Source organism: Cavia porcellus, unplaced genomic scaffold (assembly GCF_034190915.1).
Source record: "Cavia porcellus strain 051 isolate PalLab524CR breed Dunkin Hartley unplaced genomic scaffold, mCavPor4.1 scaffold_7, whole genome shotgun sequence".
Taxonomy (NCBI): Eukaryota; Metazoa; Chordata; class Mammalia; order Rodentia; family Caviidae; genus Cavia; species Cavia porcellus.
Window position 1 is genome coordinate 66834015 of NW_026947490.1, and position 21311 is coordinate 66855325.

The window sequence follows — 21311 nt, forward strand, 5'->3', positions numbered from 1 at the left end:
TGCAGCGGCAGATGAAAACAAGTAATTTATTTTATTTGGAATATTTTATTACCAAGTGGTGGCTTGGTTTTAGTCAGATGGAATAGCTTTTATGACATAGATACTGCAGAACTGACCTTCCAGACATCTGCTTAGCTGCCTGGCCTTCTCTTCCCAGAGGGTGAGTTTTGCTCTTTTAAGTGTAATTCTCTCCCCTCCTGATTAAGAGGGGGAAGAGGATGTGCAGGAGAGGATCAGCGCTAGCAGATCAGCATGCTCTTCTCTTCGGTCTTCTCCTATGCTGTTGGTCTTTTCCCTCAATTCTCATCTTCCTCTTTCATGATTTTCTCCCCTATTTCAATAGACGATACCCTTCATTGGCATTATAATGGACCTTCTGTAAAAGTGTTTATTTACCACTAACAAAAGCAAGAATCAGGACAACAGAATCTTGAGATGTGACTGTTGTTTTTAGTAAAGTTTCTGCCTTAGAGTATTACATAGTAGATTCCCCACCTTGTTCATGAAAGATTGTTCCAAGACCCCCATTAGATGCCTCAAACTGCAGGTAGTACCAAAGCTTAAACATTTTTCCAATATATATATATAATGATCTATAAGTTAGGCATAGGAAGACATTAGCTATAAGCAATACAATTGAATAATTATAGCAATATACCTGTGTTAATCAACTTTCTAATTTTCTATCACTCTGGTAAAGCCCTTGGGAAGCACAGTTTAAAAGAGGGGAAGGTTTCTTTTGGCTCAGTTTCAGAGGTTTCTGCCCACAGTTACTTGCTCCGCTGTTTTAGGGCCTGTGGTGGGGCAGTATGTTGTGGAAGGGATGTGCGGTAGAGCAAAGCTGCTCGCTTCATGGTGACCAGGAAGCAAGGAGAGAAGGAGCTGCCATCCTGATGTCCCCTTCAAAACCACACTCCCAATGACCTCACTGCATTGCACTGGGCGCTGCCACCTGAAGGCTTCATGACCTCCCAGCAGTGACGTGGGTGAGTGACCAAGCCTTCAGCATATGAACCACTGGGGGACACTCAAGATCCAAACCATAACAATTCCACTTAAAGTAAGCACTTTACACCTTCCATGGTCATACAGGAATTTCCAACTTTGCCATTCTTGCTCTTTGAGGCCACCACTAAGTAAAGGAAATTATTTGAGCACAAGCCCTGTGATACTGCAACAGGTGACCTGATGCTCATGTAAAAGAAGAAATCACAAACATACTGAAAGAACTGCTCAGCGTATCTAAAGGAGACAAAGATTAAAAAAAAAAAGAGGAGCCTAGGAAAATGATAGAAAGCTTGAATGAACAATATAGAGAGGAATTACAATTCATGAAATAGATTCAAAGAGATATCCAGGAAATTAAAAAGTCATTCAAAAGCTGGAAAAACTGCTTGAAAGAGATTGAAGATAGACTTTCAAACCTTGAAGATAGGATTGCAGCTAGTGATTGTGAAAGCAAAGAGCTCTTAAAAATAATAAGGAATCAGTAAATAATTCAATGGTTGTAAGACAACACAAAGAAGCATAATCTAGTAGTGATAGGTATCAGTGAAGAAGCAGGGGTCAACACAAATGAAATTAAAAGGCTATTTACAGAATAATAGCAGAAAACTCAAACAAAACAAAAGGACCAGCTAGCCATAACCAAAGTAAATCTACACTCAGACATGTAATAATGAAGATCCCAGAAATTCAGCACAAGAACAGAATATTAAAAGCTGTTAGAAAAAAGAAACAAATCACCTAAAAGGAAAACCAGTCAGAATCATGACAGACTTCTCAACACAAACCATCAAGTCAAGAAATGTTTGGAGTGAAGTATTTCAAATTCTGAAAGAAAACAACTTCCAACCCAGATTGATGTACCCTACAAAACTATGTTTCAAAATTGATGGAAAAATAAGATACCTCTATGATGAACAACTAAAGGAATTCATGACTACCAAACCAACCCTACAGAGAGTGCTAAAGGACATTCTAGAGAGAGATGAAGATGATCATGGTTCCTGGAACAGCAGCAGAATATAGCCAAACAAGACAGGCAATTGAATTAAGGGAAAAGTGGAAGGCCAACAACAGGAGGATAGCAGGGCGGAGACAATGTGTGCTGGTTGTAACTATTAATGTAGATGGCCTCAGGTCAGCAATAAAAAGAAACACAGGCAGAGTGGATCAAGAAGCAAGATCCATCGATATACTGTATACAAGAAACATATTTAACTGCAAAGGAAATTCAGAGACTGAAAATCAAGGAGAGAAAACAATTGCTCCATGCAACAGGAGACCAGGAAAAAGCAAGGGTAACTTGCCCATCAACCACCGAATGGATAAGAAAGACACGGTATTTTCATACAATGGAAAGCTACCCAGTAATAAAGTAGAATAATCTCAAGCTCCTGTAGGTAATGGACCCAACTGGAGATCATGTTCATGGGCGAAACAGTTTGAACTCATATGTGTGAACCCTAGCATAAGAAACAGAAGGAGTTCATGGGATCCAAAAGCAAAATAGTTATTGTAAAAGTGAAGGGGAGGAAAAACCTGGGAGGAAAAGGGGGAAACTACTGTTAATTTCTTATTGTCTTGTCTTGAGCTCTTGTATTTTCACAATTTTGTTAGGTCTGGCTTTCTTCTGTCTTGTTTTGCTAGATTTTACTTTGTCTGATGGTGTGGGCAGCTATTTTGAACATAATGGGATGTCTGATGCTGCAAGCCTGGAGCTGGGGAGAAAGTGCCAGTTGGCCCTTTTTCTGTGTGTGATCCGTCTCTTATCTTTCTCTGTTTGCTCTGTTTTTCTCTTCAGATCCTTCCTGGGGCTTGGGAATCTACTACCCTCTTTTTTTCTCCCTCAATTTGTTATTTTCAAGTATCTCCATTCTGAATGTGAAAGAGTACAACTGGTGATTTGAGAAATGCAAATTAAAATAACTCTGAGAGTCTGTCTCCAGAAAGAATGGTTATTATCAAGAAATCAACAATAACTAATGCTAATGAGGCTATGCAGCAAAAGGAGCCTTTCTCCATTGCTGGTGTGAATGCAAAATGGTACAGCCACGACAGAAATCAGTATGGAGACTGATTTTTCAAAAAACTAAAACTAAAAGTTCCATTTGTCCCAGCTCCCCCCTTCTAGGTGTCACCCTGAGAGTTAAAAGCATCATCCCACAGTGGGATACGCGCACCCGTGTTTACAGCAGCACAATTTATAACAGCTAACTCTTGGAAACAGTCCACATGCACATCAACAGAAGGATGGATAGAGAAAATGTGGTTTTTATACACAATAGAATTCTATTGTGTCAAGGATAAATTTGAATCATCTTTTTGGATAAATGGATGTATTACACACAGGTTTAAATGCCTCAGTGTTTCTCTTATGTGAAGAAGCCAAAGGAAAATAAGCATAAGGAGGACAGACACTGGGAAGTAGAAAGAGCAGGCTCCAATGGAAGGGGAACAGAGGGGAAAGAGGAAAGGGAAGAACAGACAATGGAAACAAGATTAAAATGGAAAAAAGGGTGCTGGGGATTTAGCTCAGCAGCATAAGCACCTGCCTTGCAAGCAGGCGGTTGTGAGTTCGATCCCTGATACCATTAAAAAAAGTTTTAAAAAAATGGAAACAAAGCTTTTGTAAATGGGAAAGGGAAGAACAGTTTAATGGAGGGGAAAATAATGGGAAAAATAATAACTAATGTCTATTATGTACAGATCAAATCCCATATGATGAATGTGATCATTATGGATAAAATATACTAATAAAAATATAAAAAATTTGAAAAACAATACACTGCAAAGTGTAATTTGAACTTTTTTCTTTTTAAGAAAAAACAGATTTTAGTTGCACAGAATTTAAAACAGACTGAGGCTTGTGGAACCAAATGGAAGGGTCTAAAATATTTCCTTCTAAATCATGCTCCACATATTTTATTAATCTGTGAATAAAATTTATTCCAGGATGGTACTGTACATATTTAATCATAGCCAACCTTTCTTCTAGAACATTAAGTAGAGCTAATATTGCATAGAAAATGGGAACTCCAAAAGGTTTTAAAATTAAGAAGCATGTTAAAGCATTTTATTTAGATTCAAATATTAACTCAGTTTGCTCCCAAATTAACAATTTTACCCAAACTCCCTGATCCTAAAGAATCAAGGAGTTTAAAGCACTTTTTGTCTAGAGCACTCAACATAAAGACAAACAATGTCAAGGTTTACATGAAATATCTGTTAAACATTAAAAGATCTAGTAAAGTAATATTAGAATATATATAATAAATGAGAAATACAAGTTGATAACTCAAAATTTTCTGTTAATTCTTAAACCTAGACAAATACAGGCTGATAACACAGCTGAAAAACTACAATCACATATCATAGAAATAAATTACTTTAATACACAAACACCTAAGTTATTTCACCTATGTAAAAAATGCACCAAATGTTTTGTTAATGAAGAACATACCCTGATAATGACATACGTTCAAAGTCCAAAAAAGATTTTCTAAACTTTCCTATAAATCAGAAAGTTTTCCAGAAGCACTTCGGCCTAAAATGCTTCATTTTTGGTATCAGCCCAGATAAATATTTTGGAAAACTGGAAGAAATACTCTATTTCCTAGTGGTTTGAGGAGTCTCAATATGGCTGGGCAAAGAAGATATTTTTCCCATTCTTACTTGGAAGTTTGTACACATATTCACAAATGGCATAAATTTAAGTTTTGAATTGGCATGTACAAAATCCTCTCTAAGGAAATCACAGGCCAGAAATACATTGGCAATTTCTGACCCCTGGAGCAGAGCGCAGAATAACATGCAGAACCCTGCTTTCCTCGTGGTGAACTAGGTATTCATGCCAGGCAGAAGCTGGCACTGTGCTCCAGCGCCCACTGCACAGGCAGTGACAGGCAAGGCCTCAGCTGAGAGTTCCTCACAGGGAAGTATAAACTCCTGTGTGACACTCCTAAAAAAGCACACAGGGATCAGAAACTGGAATCCAAAAGAACTCCATGGTTTCTAGTAATAGGAGACAAGGTAACATCCAGAGCTCTCGCTGAAAACCAGAAACACTGGGAAAAACAGAGTCAGCCTTGTGCAAGTACCAGAACACTACTAAAGAGGTGGAACGTACAGGACTGCAGAGACATAAACAGATACCATGTAGGTGAGCCCAGCCTTTGGGATTGTTCTTACCCCAGAGATACCTGCTGATGGGGTAGTTCTGAGCTGAGCAGAAGTCTCAGGACAGCAGACACAAGCTCAGGCTACCAAGGAGTGGATCTGCCTGGAGACCTTTGCCATCACACTGCCACACTCTGACAGTGAAGACCGACTACAGTCGGATCTGGCTCCAAATTCAGAATCTTAAGCCCATCCTGGAATAAAGTAACGCAAACCCTTTCAGAATAACAGTAACAGCAATCTCCTTCAAAGAACTTCGTATTTTTCACAAAGTCAAAACACAAAATAACCACCAACAGCAGCAGGTATACTAGGAGGCAATAAGAATGATAAAAATTTAAACAGAAAGGGCAGCTAGAGGACCTAAGCCCTGAGCACAGCTTCTCAATTATCTGTAATAAAAGGAAATCAAAAACCTGAAGATTTTGACAGAAAGTTGGAAAAAATGTGAAAAAGTACTACATGGAAATTCTAGAGCTGAAAATAAAAACTACTCAAGTTGAGAATAAGTGGATTTTAAAAATTAGACACAATTAGACAATGAGAAAAATTGGTAAGCAATAATATAGGTGATAAGTAAATTACTAGAATGGAGACAAGAGGATAGAGAAAAGAAAGCATAGAAGAGACAAGGAATTAAGCAAAAAGTTCTAATGAGTGTAGGTCGCAACCCAGAAGAATAAAGGCCACAGAGTCAAAGCTGTATTTGAAGAGAAACTGATCATTTTCTTAAACAATAGAAGTTATTTTAAGGAACTAAGTAGTACTGAGCACCTGCATGTATGACTGTATGCTGATATAAACACCACAATCTGTGTTGTGGGGAACTGTCAGACAAACGACCCCACATCTTCAATAAACTAAGGGAGACAAGGGACATGAAAATACGTGAAGTCAAAAATCCTCAAGCAGATCAGTTGTTCACGTGATGTGGGCTGTGACTGCATCCTGATTCAAAAGGATGCATGTGGGAAAAAAACTAATATACAAAATGACCGTGCACTTGGACAATAACTTGATGTTATTAAAAACTAATTTTTGGGCCAGGGATTTAGCTCAGGGGGATTTAGGTCAGTGGCATAAGCGCAGCCTGGCAAGGGCAAGGTCATGAGTTCAATCCCCTGTACCAAAAAATAAGTAAGTAAAAAATTAAGTTTCACTTTGGTGTGACAATGGTTTTGTACTTATGTTAGAACCAAAATTTTTATCCTTTACAGACACTGACACACTTAAAAATGGTAGAATTCCTGGAATTGACTTAAAATAAAACGAAAGTAGGATGTTGATGCAGTCAGTTGTTAATTAAAGACAATTTACCATGGTTAAGTATAAAAATAGATACCGGATTCATGCAAGTTCACAGCATTCTTTAGTCTACTTTTGCTCGTGTGCGAAGTTCTCTAAAATGAAACTTACTTCACTATTGGTAACTTGGCTTCTCTCATGATACATTAGCGGGCTTCGTAACCCACCTTTCCCGGGCACTTTTAAGACGGTACAGACCTCGACCATCGTATTACGCCTTTTCACGCCACTCTCCAAGCACAGGTGTAACAATAAACTTATCAAAGGTTAAGTAAAACCTCAGTCGTTAAACTGCATTAAACTGTGTCAGGAACCAGTAACTTTATAATAGGAACAGCTCCAGGAACCTTAGCACTTCCACTGTACCTAACAACTTTAATACGTAAAAAATTTTAGTGACAGGGAATGTCATGCTGACAATTGTGATCTCACTAATCTGCTCCATTTGACCACATACATTACAGTAAGTTTTCAATGTTATATACTTCAAAATAAAACCAGACAAAAATAGTTCGGAACTTTATTTTCCATTTGACCTACTCCAAATTAGACACAGGTTGAATATCCGCTTAAGGAAAATGCTTGGGACCAACAGTGTTTTAGATTTCAGTGTTGCAGACTACAGAGTATCTGTATGGATTTTACCCACCAAGCATGCCTAATGGGAAAGTCCAATCCAAAATTCTCTGAAATCCAAAACTTTCCAAATGCTGACACGATGCTCTTCCTGTACTTAGCAGGTCACACATCCACAACAGTGTGTGATTTCTAGCATCAAATTGTTACCTGATACTCTTTAAAGTAAGCCTCAGCACATTTTGAAAGCTTAAAAAACTTTGCCTGTGGGGTAAAAAAAAAAAAAAAAAAAAAAAAGGAAAATTTTCAACCTTTTTATCTACCAGTAAAAAATGAATAATGTCTTTAATCTTAAAGTGGGTAGATACACACAAATATGATACCAAACATGAGCAATCATATTTAAATATGAAGTATATTTTTTAATAATCTGTGGTGATTTTATATATCCTGAATCACAGATACTGAAGAGTAAAGATTCTGTCTACAACAGACATTTTCTGGGAGTTGCTCCATGAGAATTCCAAAGGAATATTGTAATGTTTATATTCTTTGGAATCTGTATCCACAAGTAATTGAATTCAGCATGGAAACCAAAGTAAGCCATTCAAGTACTTAAAATAAATTTCCCAACATCATACCAAGGTGAAAGCAATTTCTGGTCATGTTTTTATTATTTTCCAAGTATGTGTTGCAAAGAATTTTCTCACTAATAAGGTTTTACCTTATATATTATGACCTGTTATTTTCTGTTGATAGCTTTAAGCTTAAGCTTTAGTTTCTTACTAAATACTAGTGAAGATTCTTCTAGGGCATAAGAATGTGAGCACCTGGACCTTTGTGGAAAATTAATAGTCAAATTCTATTTCAACGACGGGCCTTTGGGACTCACCTTTGCTGCTAAAAGGAAAAAGGGAACAGTGATATAAATCTCTCACCAACAGACTCACTTCCCGGAGCACTGATTGTTATTATGCCCGTGTGGTGGACACCACGTCCGTGGTTTGCCACTGAAGATACATTCAACTTCCTTAACTTGCAGTCTTGCAGCACCGCACTCAGCACCGCACTCAGCCTCATCCTTCCAAGTATCATGATGAAAACCGCCCCAGCCAATCTCGACTTCCAAAGCCCTAGACAGGCTTCCCTCTGACTCTTATCTACCTTGTTCTCTTTCCAGCATAATCCCCGATCGCTCCTCTCGTCTCCCCACAATCCCTTCAAGATCTGCTCTGCCCTGGCTGGTCATCCCAGGCAGCCATGTTTGCTTCCCTTCCAGAGAATTTTGAACATTCCATTTCTGTAACATTTACAGGATAGACACACTGACCCAAGACCCAGGGACAGCTACCTACCCATTGCCAGGCCAGCTCTAGAAAGCTGAGAGTTGTCATCTGGATGAGCTGTGTCTGCTTGGCTCCTTTTCGTAGCTTTACTGCAGTCAGAGTTGCGTGTATTAAATGTGCTAATGTGGACTCTCCTTATGATGGTACCAGCAGGCTGTGAGGAACTGAATGTGGTGTAATTTTGAGGCCAAGGTGTAGAGAGGCCACACTGACTCCATTTTGTCCCAGACACATCTGGTTGACAGTGTTGGTAGTAGGTGCAGACCTTGAAACATTTCCCCACCAAGGTAAAAGCATGAAGTCCCATAAGGCCAAGAAGTAAACAAGTTATATAATCTAAGCATGCGCAATTTGAGTTCCTTTGTTCTTTATCTCAATAACAGCTGCTTGCTTATGCTGGCCAGGCGGCAGCCATCTTGCTGACTATTGGTGTGTGCAACCCTTTATTTTCCCTTTGTTTGCAGAACCCCAACATCTGGCGCCTGAACAGGAACATGACAGTGGAGACGTCTGCTGTGGAGGGCAACCTGCCTTCACTATGTTCTTGGGTGGGACTTGGCCCCCAACACATCAACTTCATTTTCTTTGGAAAATCCCCCGTGAGTCATGGGGAATTCCCTGCCTGAAGCACAGCAGAAACATAAAGGCAGAGTTGCTTTTTCTCCTTAAGAAGGTGGGCTATGGGCTCCTGAGTGTAATTTGGTACAACTTTCGTGGGAAATTCATGACTATTGTCCGTGGCATCCTGAGGGAGGAATGCTCATGATGGAGGACTGGGAAAAGATAGGCTAACTGCTGCACGCAGAGCCTCAAGTCCCTGTCTCTGTCCTGCACACCTGGTGCCTTTGCTGGACACTGCTGCAACCTTTGGCCAGTGAACAGGTGGACACCGCATGGCTGACTTCCAGGTCCTCCTGGCTGTGCCGCTTCAGCTGTCTCTACCTTACCTGAGTGAGATCCTATTTTCCCTTGACCACTCAACAGTTAGCTCCTCTGTTCGGTGCATTTCGGGCTCACCCAGATCCTGCTGATGGGATCTCTGACTCTCCTTCTCTACAGCAGGCCCCTCAGAACATTGCTCACACTCACCACGGTGATGGTGGACCGAGTCCAGGAGGACTGCCCTCTCTCCTTACTCATTTTTCATTCAGCCCATTTACCCACCGGGGCTCTTGTTGCCATCCAGAGCTGCAAGGTATTTATTGTTGAGTGGTTACATTTACCCCACTTGCTGGTAGTACTTTATTTCCCACTATCAATGCTATTTCTGCTCTTATCTCGAGGACGCACTCCTGCACTTGCACTCTTTGGAACTGATCTCACTGATGTCGTTTTACCACTCACCAAGACTGACTTCTTTCTGCTGTCCCCTACTGTTTCTCTTCAAATCTCTTTGGCTATGTTGGTTCCATTTCTTTCAAAACGCCCCCAGACCCAGGCTGCGCGAGCCAGCACCCCTGCTGACCAGGGGAGGAGGGGATGCTTCTGTTATCCTCAAGAGGCCCTGTGCGGACTCCTGCTTGTTGCATTCGCCCTGCACAGAATGAGTCGGCATCACAGGCTGCACAACCCAATTCCACAGTTTCACCTCTCCCTGAATCAAGCCCAGCCGCCTCCGAGGCAACCCAGGACGACGACTGCTCGGCCAGTGACCTGGGGTGATGTAAAGGCGCTGATCATTTTGCACAAGACTTGCTCTGCGCACATGGTTGTTTGATCCTTAGTACCACAAACAAACCAAAAAAGGATCTAATCCTCCTTTTAAAAGAACAAAAGAAGAGGTAGTGAATGGCAATAGGAAAAATGCCTTACTTTACTGTCCTTATTTTCCCTGTACACTGCAATCACTAAAGTTTTATGAATGTGATAGAACACACTAGAGTGTCTCAAGCTCTCTACTTCTCATTTTCTAGGCTTTTTCTGGCCAATTTTCTAATCTCTAACGATCAGCAATATAGGAATTATACTAGTGGGCTATAAAATCTGAAATGATACATGGCTGAAATCCACTTGATTTAGGTAATCTTATATATCAAAACTATTTTCACATACTAAATAAAATATACTGCAGGCAACAGCTACTCAATAAAAGGCTAGACAATAGCTAGAGAAGAAAACATCAAAATTTTTCCATTACAATTAGTTTTAATTAATAATAACGGAAACCATTGCAGATTTAGCCCTAATACAAAAATTGCACTAAAAATTTGGGATGTGGTACACTAACTTAGAAGAAAACACATTTATCTGAAATCTATACTGTTAAATATAATTTAAAACTGCATATTAAAAATGTTGATTAAAATTCACATAATTAAATTTCATTCTGAAAAGTAAAACAGACCTAGTGTCATTTGTCCTATAAACTAAAAAAGGAAAATATTGATACATATACATACTTTTTAAAAATAAAGTCTAGGCTTAATGCCAAGCTAGAAAATGTCTGATCAAACATCTACAAATAGAAAAATCGTCACTTTGAAACACTTTTTAGCCCAAAGAATAAACTTAAAGAACAAATGAAGAGTCATTTTATTTCATGACACTGCCTTATAGAAAAAGGCAGTATTACTTGTTTGGATTCAGTTGCGAAATCCAACAGCACAGCCATGTGGTGATTACACAGAACTTCCTTCTTTCACCGCAGTTCTATTACTGAGCTTCTGAAACATCCCAAGTAGGGTTCCTTATAATTTTTGACCTAAAATTTAAGAGCATAATTTCTTAAAACCACTACAAACTTTAATTTTGAATAGCAAGAAAAATAATTACATACAACCAACACTTGAAGTCATAGGTAAAGAGCAATTTTATAGGTTGGTCATTCCCTGATTCAAATTCTAACATGATCCTATAAGTGGAAAATTCTTCCCCAAAACTCTGTTTCACATACACGATTGTACATATTGTAAAAAGTTACCTTCAGGGTATATGTAAGACATGTGTGAACCATGAACTAGTTTTATGTTTAGACTTGGGTCTGACCCTTGATATTTTATTGGATAGGCAAATAACAGAAAAACCCAAGGAAGTCGGGCACACATCTGTTTCTAAGCATTTCAGGTTAAGAGATATTTACCACGTAACCTGTCTCAGTTCCGTGTACCTCAACTTCACAAAACTCTTTTCAGGGAGACACTATTAACACTGTTTTCTTCTTAAACTGAAAGTCATAGATGTCTCTCTTCTCTCCTCCTTCCCTCTCTTCCTATAGTAGGGAGAGAATTCTCTAAAGAAGTGAAGGCATACTGGAAATACTGTATTGTTTTAATAGAAACTTGGGTTTTTTTGAGACAGGGTCTTGTGTTGTAGTTCAGCCTGACCCTGAACTCACTATGCAGCACAGGCTGGCCTCAAACTCATGGTGATCCTCCTGCCTCAGTCTCCTGAGTGTTGGTAGTATAGGCGTGTGCCACCACAACTGGCTGTGGTTCTTTGAAAAGAGGAAAAATAGTATCTTAGAAAACAAGAAAAATAGTATCTTAGAACATAATCTATCTATATATTTTTTTCTTTTTTTTGTCCCAGGGATCAAACTCAGGACCTTGCACTTGCTAGGCAGGTGCTTACACTGCTGAGCTAAACCCTCAGCTTATTTTTATGTGTTTAACTTAGAAAACCTCAAAAGCAGTAACTAAAATATCTCCGCTCATGTATTTTGAAAATATTTTTGGGTATTAGTACCACCCTGTTTTAATTTATATGTAAGAATACTTTACTTGAAAAACAGAAAAATACATACTAAAGAAAATTACCAAATTTTTAAGCTTTTATTGTATTTATCTTTGTAAGCACATAACTAGAAGTCTTTGTAAATGTTTTCCAACCTGGGACTGATATGGATATCAAAAATAGTTTAGTTCTAAAACTCATTTTTACCACTCACTTCACGTTCACTGCCATCTTCTTTCACCGATCCTTGGGACTTAGGTTTACTAAAATGACACCCACGAGCCAGGCTGGTCAGACTGAAAATGTCCCAGAACTGCAGGTCAGGGTTGGAAGGGGGAGAGAGTGACACTGGGTGACACCTGAAGTCTGCAGAAGTCTGCAGACACCAGGCCTGGTGCTGCACAGGTCAGCTCACAGAAGAAAAGCGGTTCTCTGCACAAAGCAGCAGCCTCATGTCTGAGAGCTAAGTGTGCGTGGCACTCCGTGCGATGTTGTTCTTCACCGACTCCAGTAGGCTCTTAATCCTCTCGCTGGGCAGCTTCTTCTGCACCTTCTTGTTCTGCGCGATGGATGGCAGCAGCAGGGCGGCCAGCCCCCAGGGCTGCTTGCTGGGCGGGCAAGGCGCAGCCGCCTCTTCCTGCTGTAAAACCCAGGCGCTTTCTCTGGCCAACTCTACGAACCTTTGCAGCTGGCTCTGATTCACATTTTTGCTTATGTTGAGAGACGTTTCGAAAGGGTTCTGAATGTGCAGAGGAGAAGAATCAGGCTTGTTTTGTTCTCGTCCCTATAGGTCACGACATGGAAGAGAAAGATCTATGAATACAGGAAGAGCTCAAACATCCAAAGCACACAGAACACCAGCACTAACTTTACAGGGTAAAGGATGCCTTCCCTGGGCGCTGGGCATGTATGCGTGTGAGTGAGTAGGTACAGGTGTACTCTGTCTCCGTCCCGCTGCAGTGCTATGAGACTCCTTGGGGAAAACTGATGCCACAGTTCAGGTGACAGATACCTGGACTACGTCAACGATAAGAATAATTTTTAAATACATAAATTTTACCTAGCAAGTTAGACCTGAAAAGGGAAAAAGAAAAACGGCAGAAAATAAGACAGAGAGGCATTTACTTTTGAGAGCTGCTAAAAAAACACGGATTACAGTGGGGACAGAAATGCACAAAATTAGAATCCTTAAATATATGTAATAATTACCACTTCCAAAAAGAAATGAGAAAGGAAAAGAAACATGAAGGATTAAAACATTATAGTTCCCAACAGAAAGGCACTTCACCAAAAATCATCTACACCTCACAGAAATAAAGGCTATGAGTCAAAGGAAGGGCAGCAACCCTATGTATCTTGTCCTCTTCGACATGACGTGGTAGTCACTTGACTATTTGAGAAGCGTCGGGAGCAGCCCCCATCCCTCCCCTCCCCAGCTCCTTCCACCCGCCGCTCAGCAGGCATCCTGCCTGCCTGGCATCTCTGAGCCCTAGGAACCGAAAGGCAAAGCAGCAGCCTCCCGGGAGGCTAAGACGGCCCGATCACAAGTCTGAGCCCAGTCTGGGCAATTTAAGAGGCACCTTCTCAAAATGAGAAACTTTAAAGCGGTCTGGCGAAGGAGCTCAGTGTGAAGGCTCTGCGTTTAATCCCCCTCCCTCCCGCCCTCACAAAGGGACAAAGAACATTGCATGCTTGGTAACCTTTTCCTTTAAGATGGCAGAGCTTTTAGATCCCTTCCTCTCTCACCAGCAGGGAAGAACTGAAGAGTGAGTATCCACGCCCAAACACTGGACAGAATAAACCCAAAGAGGGAACTATTACAATATCCCCCAGGTGTAGACTGATACTAGAAGGAATGGATTTAGAAGAACCAAACTCACAGATTCACATGCTCTAAGTAAATTAAGTTCTAAGAACTTGAACTGAGGAGATCACTACAATCTAACTTTCTAACTCAGGACCAAGTGTGCTCCACAGGAACACGAATCTACTTAGAAACAACTGCAAGGCCGTCTTCCCGGAAAAACCTTATAGGATGCTCTTAGCAAGCACTGGATGATGCCACAGGCGCACAGTCTGTGACCAAGCCAGGTGTCAGCAGAGCCTCCCTCCGGCTCTCCCTAGATGGCCGAGCGTGGTGGAGTCACAGGCCTCTGCGTGGCAGTCACCTTCCACCACATGCTGCTGCAGAGTGGAGGTGAGTAACGTTTGTTACAGCTCTGACAACGAGTAAAACAGCAGCACAGAAAAGGAAAAATACTTTATCATCAAATACAAAAACACTTACCTGTCGAATATTTATGGAATTCTTATTGAAAGCGAAATTGCCAAAATATTCAAAAAATTCCTTCAACAGTACTTCTGCAAGAAAATAAAACAAGGAAAGTAAGAGCAATGCTTGCCTGTATTTGAAAGGGAATGAAGGAAAGAAAAACACTTACCTAGTGATTCTGTGTTTTCTAAAGGTTTAATTTTATTCAAATCACGAATAAATGTACAATTGTTGCCTTCTATCACGCATTCATCTTCTTCATCTTAAACAGAATTAAACAATGCCACATTATATTATCTACTTCAAAAAAGAAATCTGATTTAAATAAATCTGTTATATATGAGTATGTCCTACAATTAGTGTTATATCTATACTTACAATTACTAAAAAACTATTTTAAAAAGATTTGGGACTACACTATACTAACATTACATTTCCCTTACCATACCAAAATTATGTTTTCTAACAACCCAATGATTCTAGAACAAATCAGTTTCATAGTAATCAATGAAAAGTAGGGAGTTTCTATTTTTCCTGATACCCTTAATCAGTATTTATACTTTATCTCTATTTGCTGCCTTTCTGTACTTTTATTCGGTGACTTGAAAATGATACGCACTGAATGTTCTAACAGTATTTAACAACTTCAGGCAATTTTTAGAATGCAGCACTGTAACTGAAATCCAATTAACATCATAAAATCAATGCAGTAACAAAACATTAGAATTATGCAGTCAATTTTTAAACAGTATTTATATATCTGGAGGTAATTATCAGCTAATTACCAACATATAAAACCATGAGACCACTCACTCACTCAGTCTAACCCTCCTTTTATGATACAACACATAATGTGCTCTTGTGAAGGATAAACTCCACTCTTCACAGGTGCGCCTATGGTCCCAGGCAGCGCACGCCCGCCCGGTTTGGGTGCTGCCCATCTGAACTCATCTGACCTCACTCTGATTCGGACAATGCTGCCTTCTCCCCTCCCTAGTGTGGGACGAAACAATCGGTCTCTATCCTACTTGTTACTGCGTCCTCCCCTGTATGGCCATAGCAATGGCACATGGCACAAAGCAGGCACCTACTCAATAACCTGAATGACAGGGATTTGATTCTGAATGCCTACAAGAGCACAGGGTTCTTAGAAACTTTAGTCTCCTTTTTCTGTGATTTTTTTTTTTTTTTTTACTTTTTATTGACTTGTTACTGATTTGATTTCTCACAAATTATTTTAGATTCAAACAATTTTAATAGCACATTTTATGTATTCTATTGTACAACTTACAGTAGAACTATGAAGAACTATGTTTTGAGAACAAAAATGATCCTATCTTTTCAAAGATCTAAATATTAAAACAGGGTGTGGTGACACAAGCCTGTAATCCCAGCACTTGGGCAGCTGAGGCAGGAGGATCACTGTGAGCTCAATGAACTACATAGTGAGACCCTGTTTCAGAACAGAAAGAAGAAAAAAGAAGAAAGAAAGGAGGAAGAAGAAAGAAGAAGGAGGAGGAGGAGGGGGAGGAAAGAAAAATAAATATTAAAGCAGAAATATTAAATCTGCTGGAAACGAGAATAGGTAGAACTCTTGAAGACATAGTTATAGGCAAAGACTTCATGAACAAAAATCTTAACTGCACAGGAAATAACCACATAGAATGAACAACTGGGATCTCATTATAAACCTTTTATACAGCAAAAGAAATCACCAATGGAGTGGAAAGACAACCTAGAGAATGGAAAAAAATCTTAGCTAGTTGTTTGTCAGACAAAGGGCCAATATTTAGAACATATGAAGAACTGGAAAAAAAAAATTCAGATCCCACAAATTTAAAGACCCAATCAAAAAGTGGGCATACAAAATGAACAGAAACATATCAGAAGTACATGAAAAAATGTTCAACATCACTGATCATTTGAGTTGCAAATTAAAACAATGCTGAGATTCCATCTCACTTCAGACAGAATGGCTGTGACCCACAAATCAACCAAAGGAGCCCTTCTTCACTGTTGGTGGGCGTGTGGACTGGTATAACCACTGTGGAAATCAGTGTGGAAAGTCCTCAAAAACCCAGTACTAGAGGTCCCATTCCATCCAGCTAGTCTTGGTACCTTCCCAAATGATTATAAGCATCATACCACAGTGATATATGCATACCCATATTTATAGTAGCACATTTTATAATAGCTAATTCTTGGAAACAACACAGATGCTTAACAACCAACAAATGGACAACAAAGATGTGGGTTTTTTCCATACAATGAAGTACTACTCAGCCATAGAGAGATAAAGTTGAGACATTTATAGCAAAACGGATCGCTCTTGAGACCACACTCTATATTGGGATAAATCAGATGTGTAAATACTCCACTGTCTCTCTGGTGTGAGAAACTGAAAGTGTAAACAAGAACCAAAATACTGAAATAAGAATTGTTTAAAGGGAAAGGAAAATTGTGAGGTAAAGGGAAAAGAAAAAATAAGAAAAATAAAGGACAAAATGGAAACAAAGCTATGTAAACAAGGAGGGGATGAGAGTTGAAGAGAAGAAAGGGGGATGGGGAAGAAGAAGTGAGACCTACCATGCAAACATACAAATTCCCTACGATCAGTGTTAGCATTGCGCATATCTAAACTGCACCAATAAACTTAACTGTAAGTTTAAAAACATGATCCTAACTTAAATCAGAATGTAATTTTTTTGCCTTCAATTTCAACACTTTCTTAAAAGTTATTTTAGAAAAAAAATAACACTTGTACAATCTTATCACTGTTTTCTTAGCAATATTTTAGATTACTTTACAGGTCCTGGGCATGTGTTTTCATGCCGCAGGTGGCTGTTGGCTGCATTGTCTGTGACATAGCACCAGTCATGGTCTTCTAGCGGCTGAGTCCTTTTCCAGTATGTATGTCCCATTAAAGGATCACTAACAGAAAAATAAGAGCCACACTAAAAGATTTCTAGGAGTAGAGTGATTAAAAACTGGGACTGTCTTCATGGGTGTTGCTTTTTACCAAATGGATTTTTAATATGAAGTATTACAATTGAAGGCAAAAAGAATTATGCTCCGATTTAAGACAGGATCATTTTTGTTTCCTAAAGCCTCTGAGGCATGCAGCACAGGGATAAAACATGTTCAGCGTCACAGAAAGTGCTGTGGGTAGCCTGCCGGGGGAAACTGACCTTCAGCCTAGCCACTACCGAGCCACCACTGCTTAATCTGTTGGCAGTGACCTCCTTTGTTAACAGGAAGCACTGCCCAAAATTTACGAAGGAAACATGAACTCGGGTTGTGAGGAAAACAGATGAAGCACCCTAATTAACTAAGAGAACCCTCTTGTCACCATAAGTAAATTTAAAAACTACACCGAAATGCTAGCTATGTGATTATTACGTCTAACTTCCTTACTTCCTTTAGAATCTTTAGGCCCTGTGGAGGGGCACAGCCAGCACTATTCCCAGCAGGACACGGCAAACCCGAGCTCAAATCACTGAGCAGCATTCTCAGACACACGTTTCAGGAAACAGCAGCACACCACAGTAATTCGCAGTTTGTCACAGAGCTCACTATAGGTCATGACAGCTGTGTCAACAGCCCCCAGAGGAGACAGTACAGTCTCATCTATGAGCTCTGCACTCATTTAGGTTCATTTTCCTGGTCAAAGCAGAAGAAAGTTTTGTGGCAGCCACATGCGTCCCTAAAACGCTGAAGTGCACAGGACACAATAGATGCCAAGGTCGAAGGAAGACTCAGTACCTTTCTCTCTCAAAAAAACCCCCTCACACGGGACTACTTTTACTGTAAGTGTACCGGGAGCCAAACCTGACTGGCTAGAAAGACACGAATAGCTGTGCTCCACATCTACTACACTGACTAACAGGCCCAAGGCTTGCAGGCCTCCCGCGAGCCACAGTCCTTCTCCGGGGGTCACCGTTTGGTTCTGCTCTAACTGGCACCTGTAGGGCACTGAGGGGGTTCTCAGACATCTGAGGAAAGCCTCTACGAGTCTTGTCCTAATTGGTAGCCACTTTTGAGATTCAATTCATGCTTATATAAAAAACAAGTCAAACCGAAAAAAGGTAATATTAAGGAAACTAGCAGCAAAACATTAAACCCTGCTCACTCTGGGGTCAGACGGAGAAGCACCCCCACACTCACAGCAACAGCAATGCAAAGAGAGCTTGGCAAGTGTGACCCAGCTACACCCAGAGCAGGGGAGGCTGCTGGGGTGGTGAGCGCTCCTCTCCCGAAAGGGAAGTCTAAGGGTCTACACCGGGAAAATCCAGAAACAGTAACTCAAGCATTTTACAAATCGTTTAAAACATACAGATCAACTAGAAGTTAAAAAATAGTTAACTGCCCAAGGAAGAGGCAAAGGGATATAAGACACAGGTCAGACAGTGAATTACTATTATCAATCCTATGGAATACTTCACTCTTTAATTGTAGATGCCTAAAATAAAACTTAGAAAAAGTCCTTTTTATCGCTGTGAAGACAGTGAACACTATTAAAGGGAGTGAGGGCAACCATGTGTACACATCCTGGAGACAGGCACGAGGCAAAGCACTCACGTTAGAGTACTAAGGAATTCCTTATTTATTTCTTAGGAGTAAGATGGTAATAGGGAAAAGACTTATGGACATTTAAACATTCAAATGGCTAACAGATATATGGAAAATGCTGAATTTCATCAGTCACTGAGAAAAAGAAAATTCAAAGTTGGCCATAATGCCACTACGCGAGCACGTAGAATGGCCAACGTAAAAGCAGACAGCTTCTGGAGCGGGTGAGAAACAAGTTCAGGGCTGGTTTAGAATATTTAGGAGTTTACCTTTTGGAACATTATTTGGCAATGTCTACTAAAGCTAATGGAATTTTCAAAAACTTTTGAAGGCTCAGTTTCATACAACATCTGCTCTCACGAATCCTGGTGGACATTACAACAACAAAAAAAGCACTCAACTTTTAAGATTCGTAGAGAAAATAATTTTTTGTTAGATTTAAAAATCTAGATAACAGATTATATGACTAATAAATCTAGACAGCTTTGGTAACACACAGCAATTATTTTCACGGCACAAGAGAAAACAGAGAGGACTGCGGTCGGTCTCACCTGCCAAGGTCATGAGAGTATCTAGAGTTGGAAGAATAGGAGGTGATCTTCTCTGAAGAAAGAAGATTACCATCACTGTCAGGGAGAAATTGGTGATCCAAGCACCAGGAATGCTACTTGTTAGAGAATGCGCCCGGGCCCAGCATCGCACACTGCACACCAGAGCTCTCACTCGCGCGTCCAAGGAACCGTAGATGTAGAGGAGCTCAGAACTCTTCATGGCAATCCTTGGAAAGAAGCATAAAAACAATTCTCAAACGCCAGTTATGATCCAAAGGTCAAACAGAGCATTCATTTGGGAACATAGCTGAATACTTCCTGTGTCTGAATGCACTCAAAATACCACGATTAAACAATCAAAGGCATTATATATTTCCTCTATAAAATTTAATATCAACAGTTGAGTATCAAACACTACACCATCGAAGCATCCTTTTAAGACAATCACAATGCAATTCTAACAGCTGGAGTTATAATAAAAGTTCCTACACATGATTTAATAATAAGTGAAACACACAGAGCTCTCAGAACTATCACTACACACAGATACGGGGCGACTGCCCCCAAGTTTCACACCTCTGTGCTTTAGCAAACAAGGTAGCCTCAACAAGAGAAAAATATTTACTTGCTTTATTAGTAAAATTCTTGTAGTTTGTGAAACAGCCACAATTACTTAAGCCTAATATTTGTAAAAATAAAAACTGAAGATAAAAGTGCCCTTAGGAAATGACACTTCTGAGCTGGGGCACGGTGGTTCGTGCCTATGGCTCCAGCCCTCCGGAGGCTAAACCAAGAGGATCCCTTGAGCCCAGGAATCCCGGACCAGCCTGGGCCACAGAGCAAGACTCCACCTTAAATTAACTAACTCTGATAGCAACTAGTTAAACTTTTAGAAAAGCTTTTGTAAGTTTCCTAGTCAAAATGCAAATTCAAAGATTAATCAGAAACATTTTTAAATTAAGTTCCTACTGATCTTTGAAAATGTGTCTTGTAATTTCTCAAAGAACCAAAAGAGGGCACAAAAATCATTTAAATGATTTAAATTTATAGTCTACTTAAATGTCACGGAAGTACTATATTACAGCATTTACATCTTCCTAGTTTTAAGAGAATAAACAGTAAATTAGGAATTCATGGTGATTGTGTTATACATGTAAAAGAAGCTAAATTAAGCTGAAAAATAACTGGGCAATTTATCTGATATAAACATTGCAACTGTATAAAAATCTGAAATGAGCATGTTAAAACATCTCAAAAACCTGTTTCAACAAGGTAAAGAAAACAGCATTATAATAACAAACATTCTATTGTCCTGCTTTATATACTATACAGAAAATGTAATGGCAAAAGTGCATTATATGCTATTTTTGTATTAAAATTGGCATGAAATCACAAAGATGACTCTCCATGGGCTCAGAAATCCAGAACTAAGTAAGCACTGGCTTGTCAACAAATGCTTGGGTTTAATCAAAAGTGCTCTACTTGATTTCTGAATCTATATTTAGTCATAACTATCTAATAGACAATAAAACATGGTGTGAATTCCCAAATTAAAAAATAAATTCCTCAAATGAGACGTGAATGTATTTTGAATGTAAAGAAGGTATTCAGGGTATTAAAAAAGACTGTTGTTTTCCCTCTACTTCTTTTAAGCAAACAAGATGTTAGGGAAATACAATGTAAATATACTAAAAAATAACAACAACAACAAACATAAACAATCCAGTCTTATGCTGCTTCGACTTTCTGACCTGGGCAGACACTACATTCAGCCAGTATACAAATCTGACGATACCGGAAGGCAGTTCAAAGGTGAAGGCCAGGTTGCTACCTTGTTCT

At 39.6% G+C, this 21311-nt stretch overlaps 1 protein-coding gene and 1 long non-coding RNA gene across 3 annotated transcripts in view; one reads left to right on the plus strand and one right to left on the minus strand.

Annotated features, from left to right (window-relative positions):
• On the plus strand, positions 1-13212 carry LOC134477014 (uncharacterized). Its single transcript, XR_010048894.1, has 3 exons — positions 1-160; positions 8873-9081; positions 12871-13212. It is a non-coding gene; the product is annotated as an uncharacterized LOC134477014 (long non-coding RNA).
• Mtpap (mitochondrial poly(A) polymerase) overlaps positions 12160-21311 on the minus strand; it is a 23462-nt gene continuing 14310 nt past the window's right edge. For both annotated transcript variants that reach the window (XM_003468645.5, XM_063253768.1), the window contains 4 exons: positions 19473-19699; positions 14522-14614; positions 14368-14441; positions 12160-12864 (listed from right to left, as the gene is read on the minus strand). In XM_003468645.5, coding sequence (XP_003468693.3) covers positions 12544-12864; positions 14368-14441; positions 14522-14614; positions 19473-19699 — 715 coding nt within the window. In that variant the 3' untranslated portion in view covers positions 12160-12543. The remainder of the gene's footprint in view (positions 12865-14367; positions 14442-14521; positions 14615-19472; positions 19700-21311) is intronic.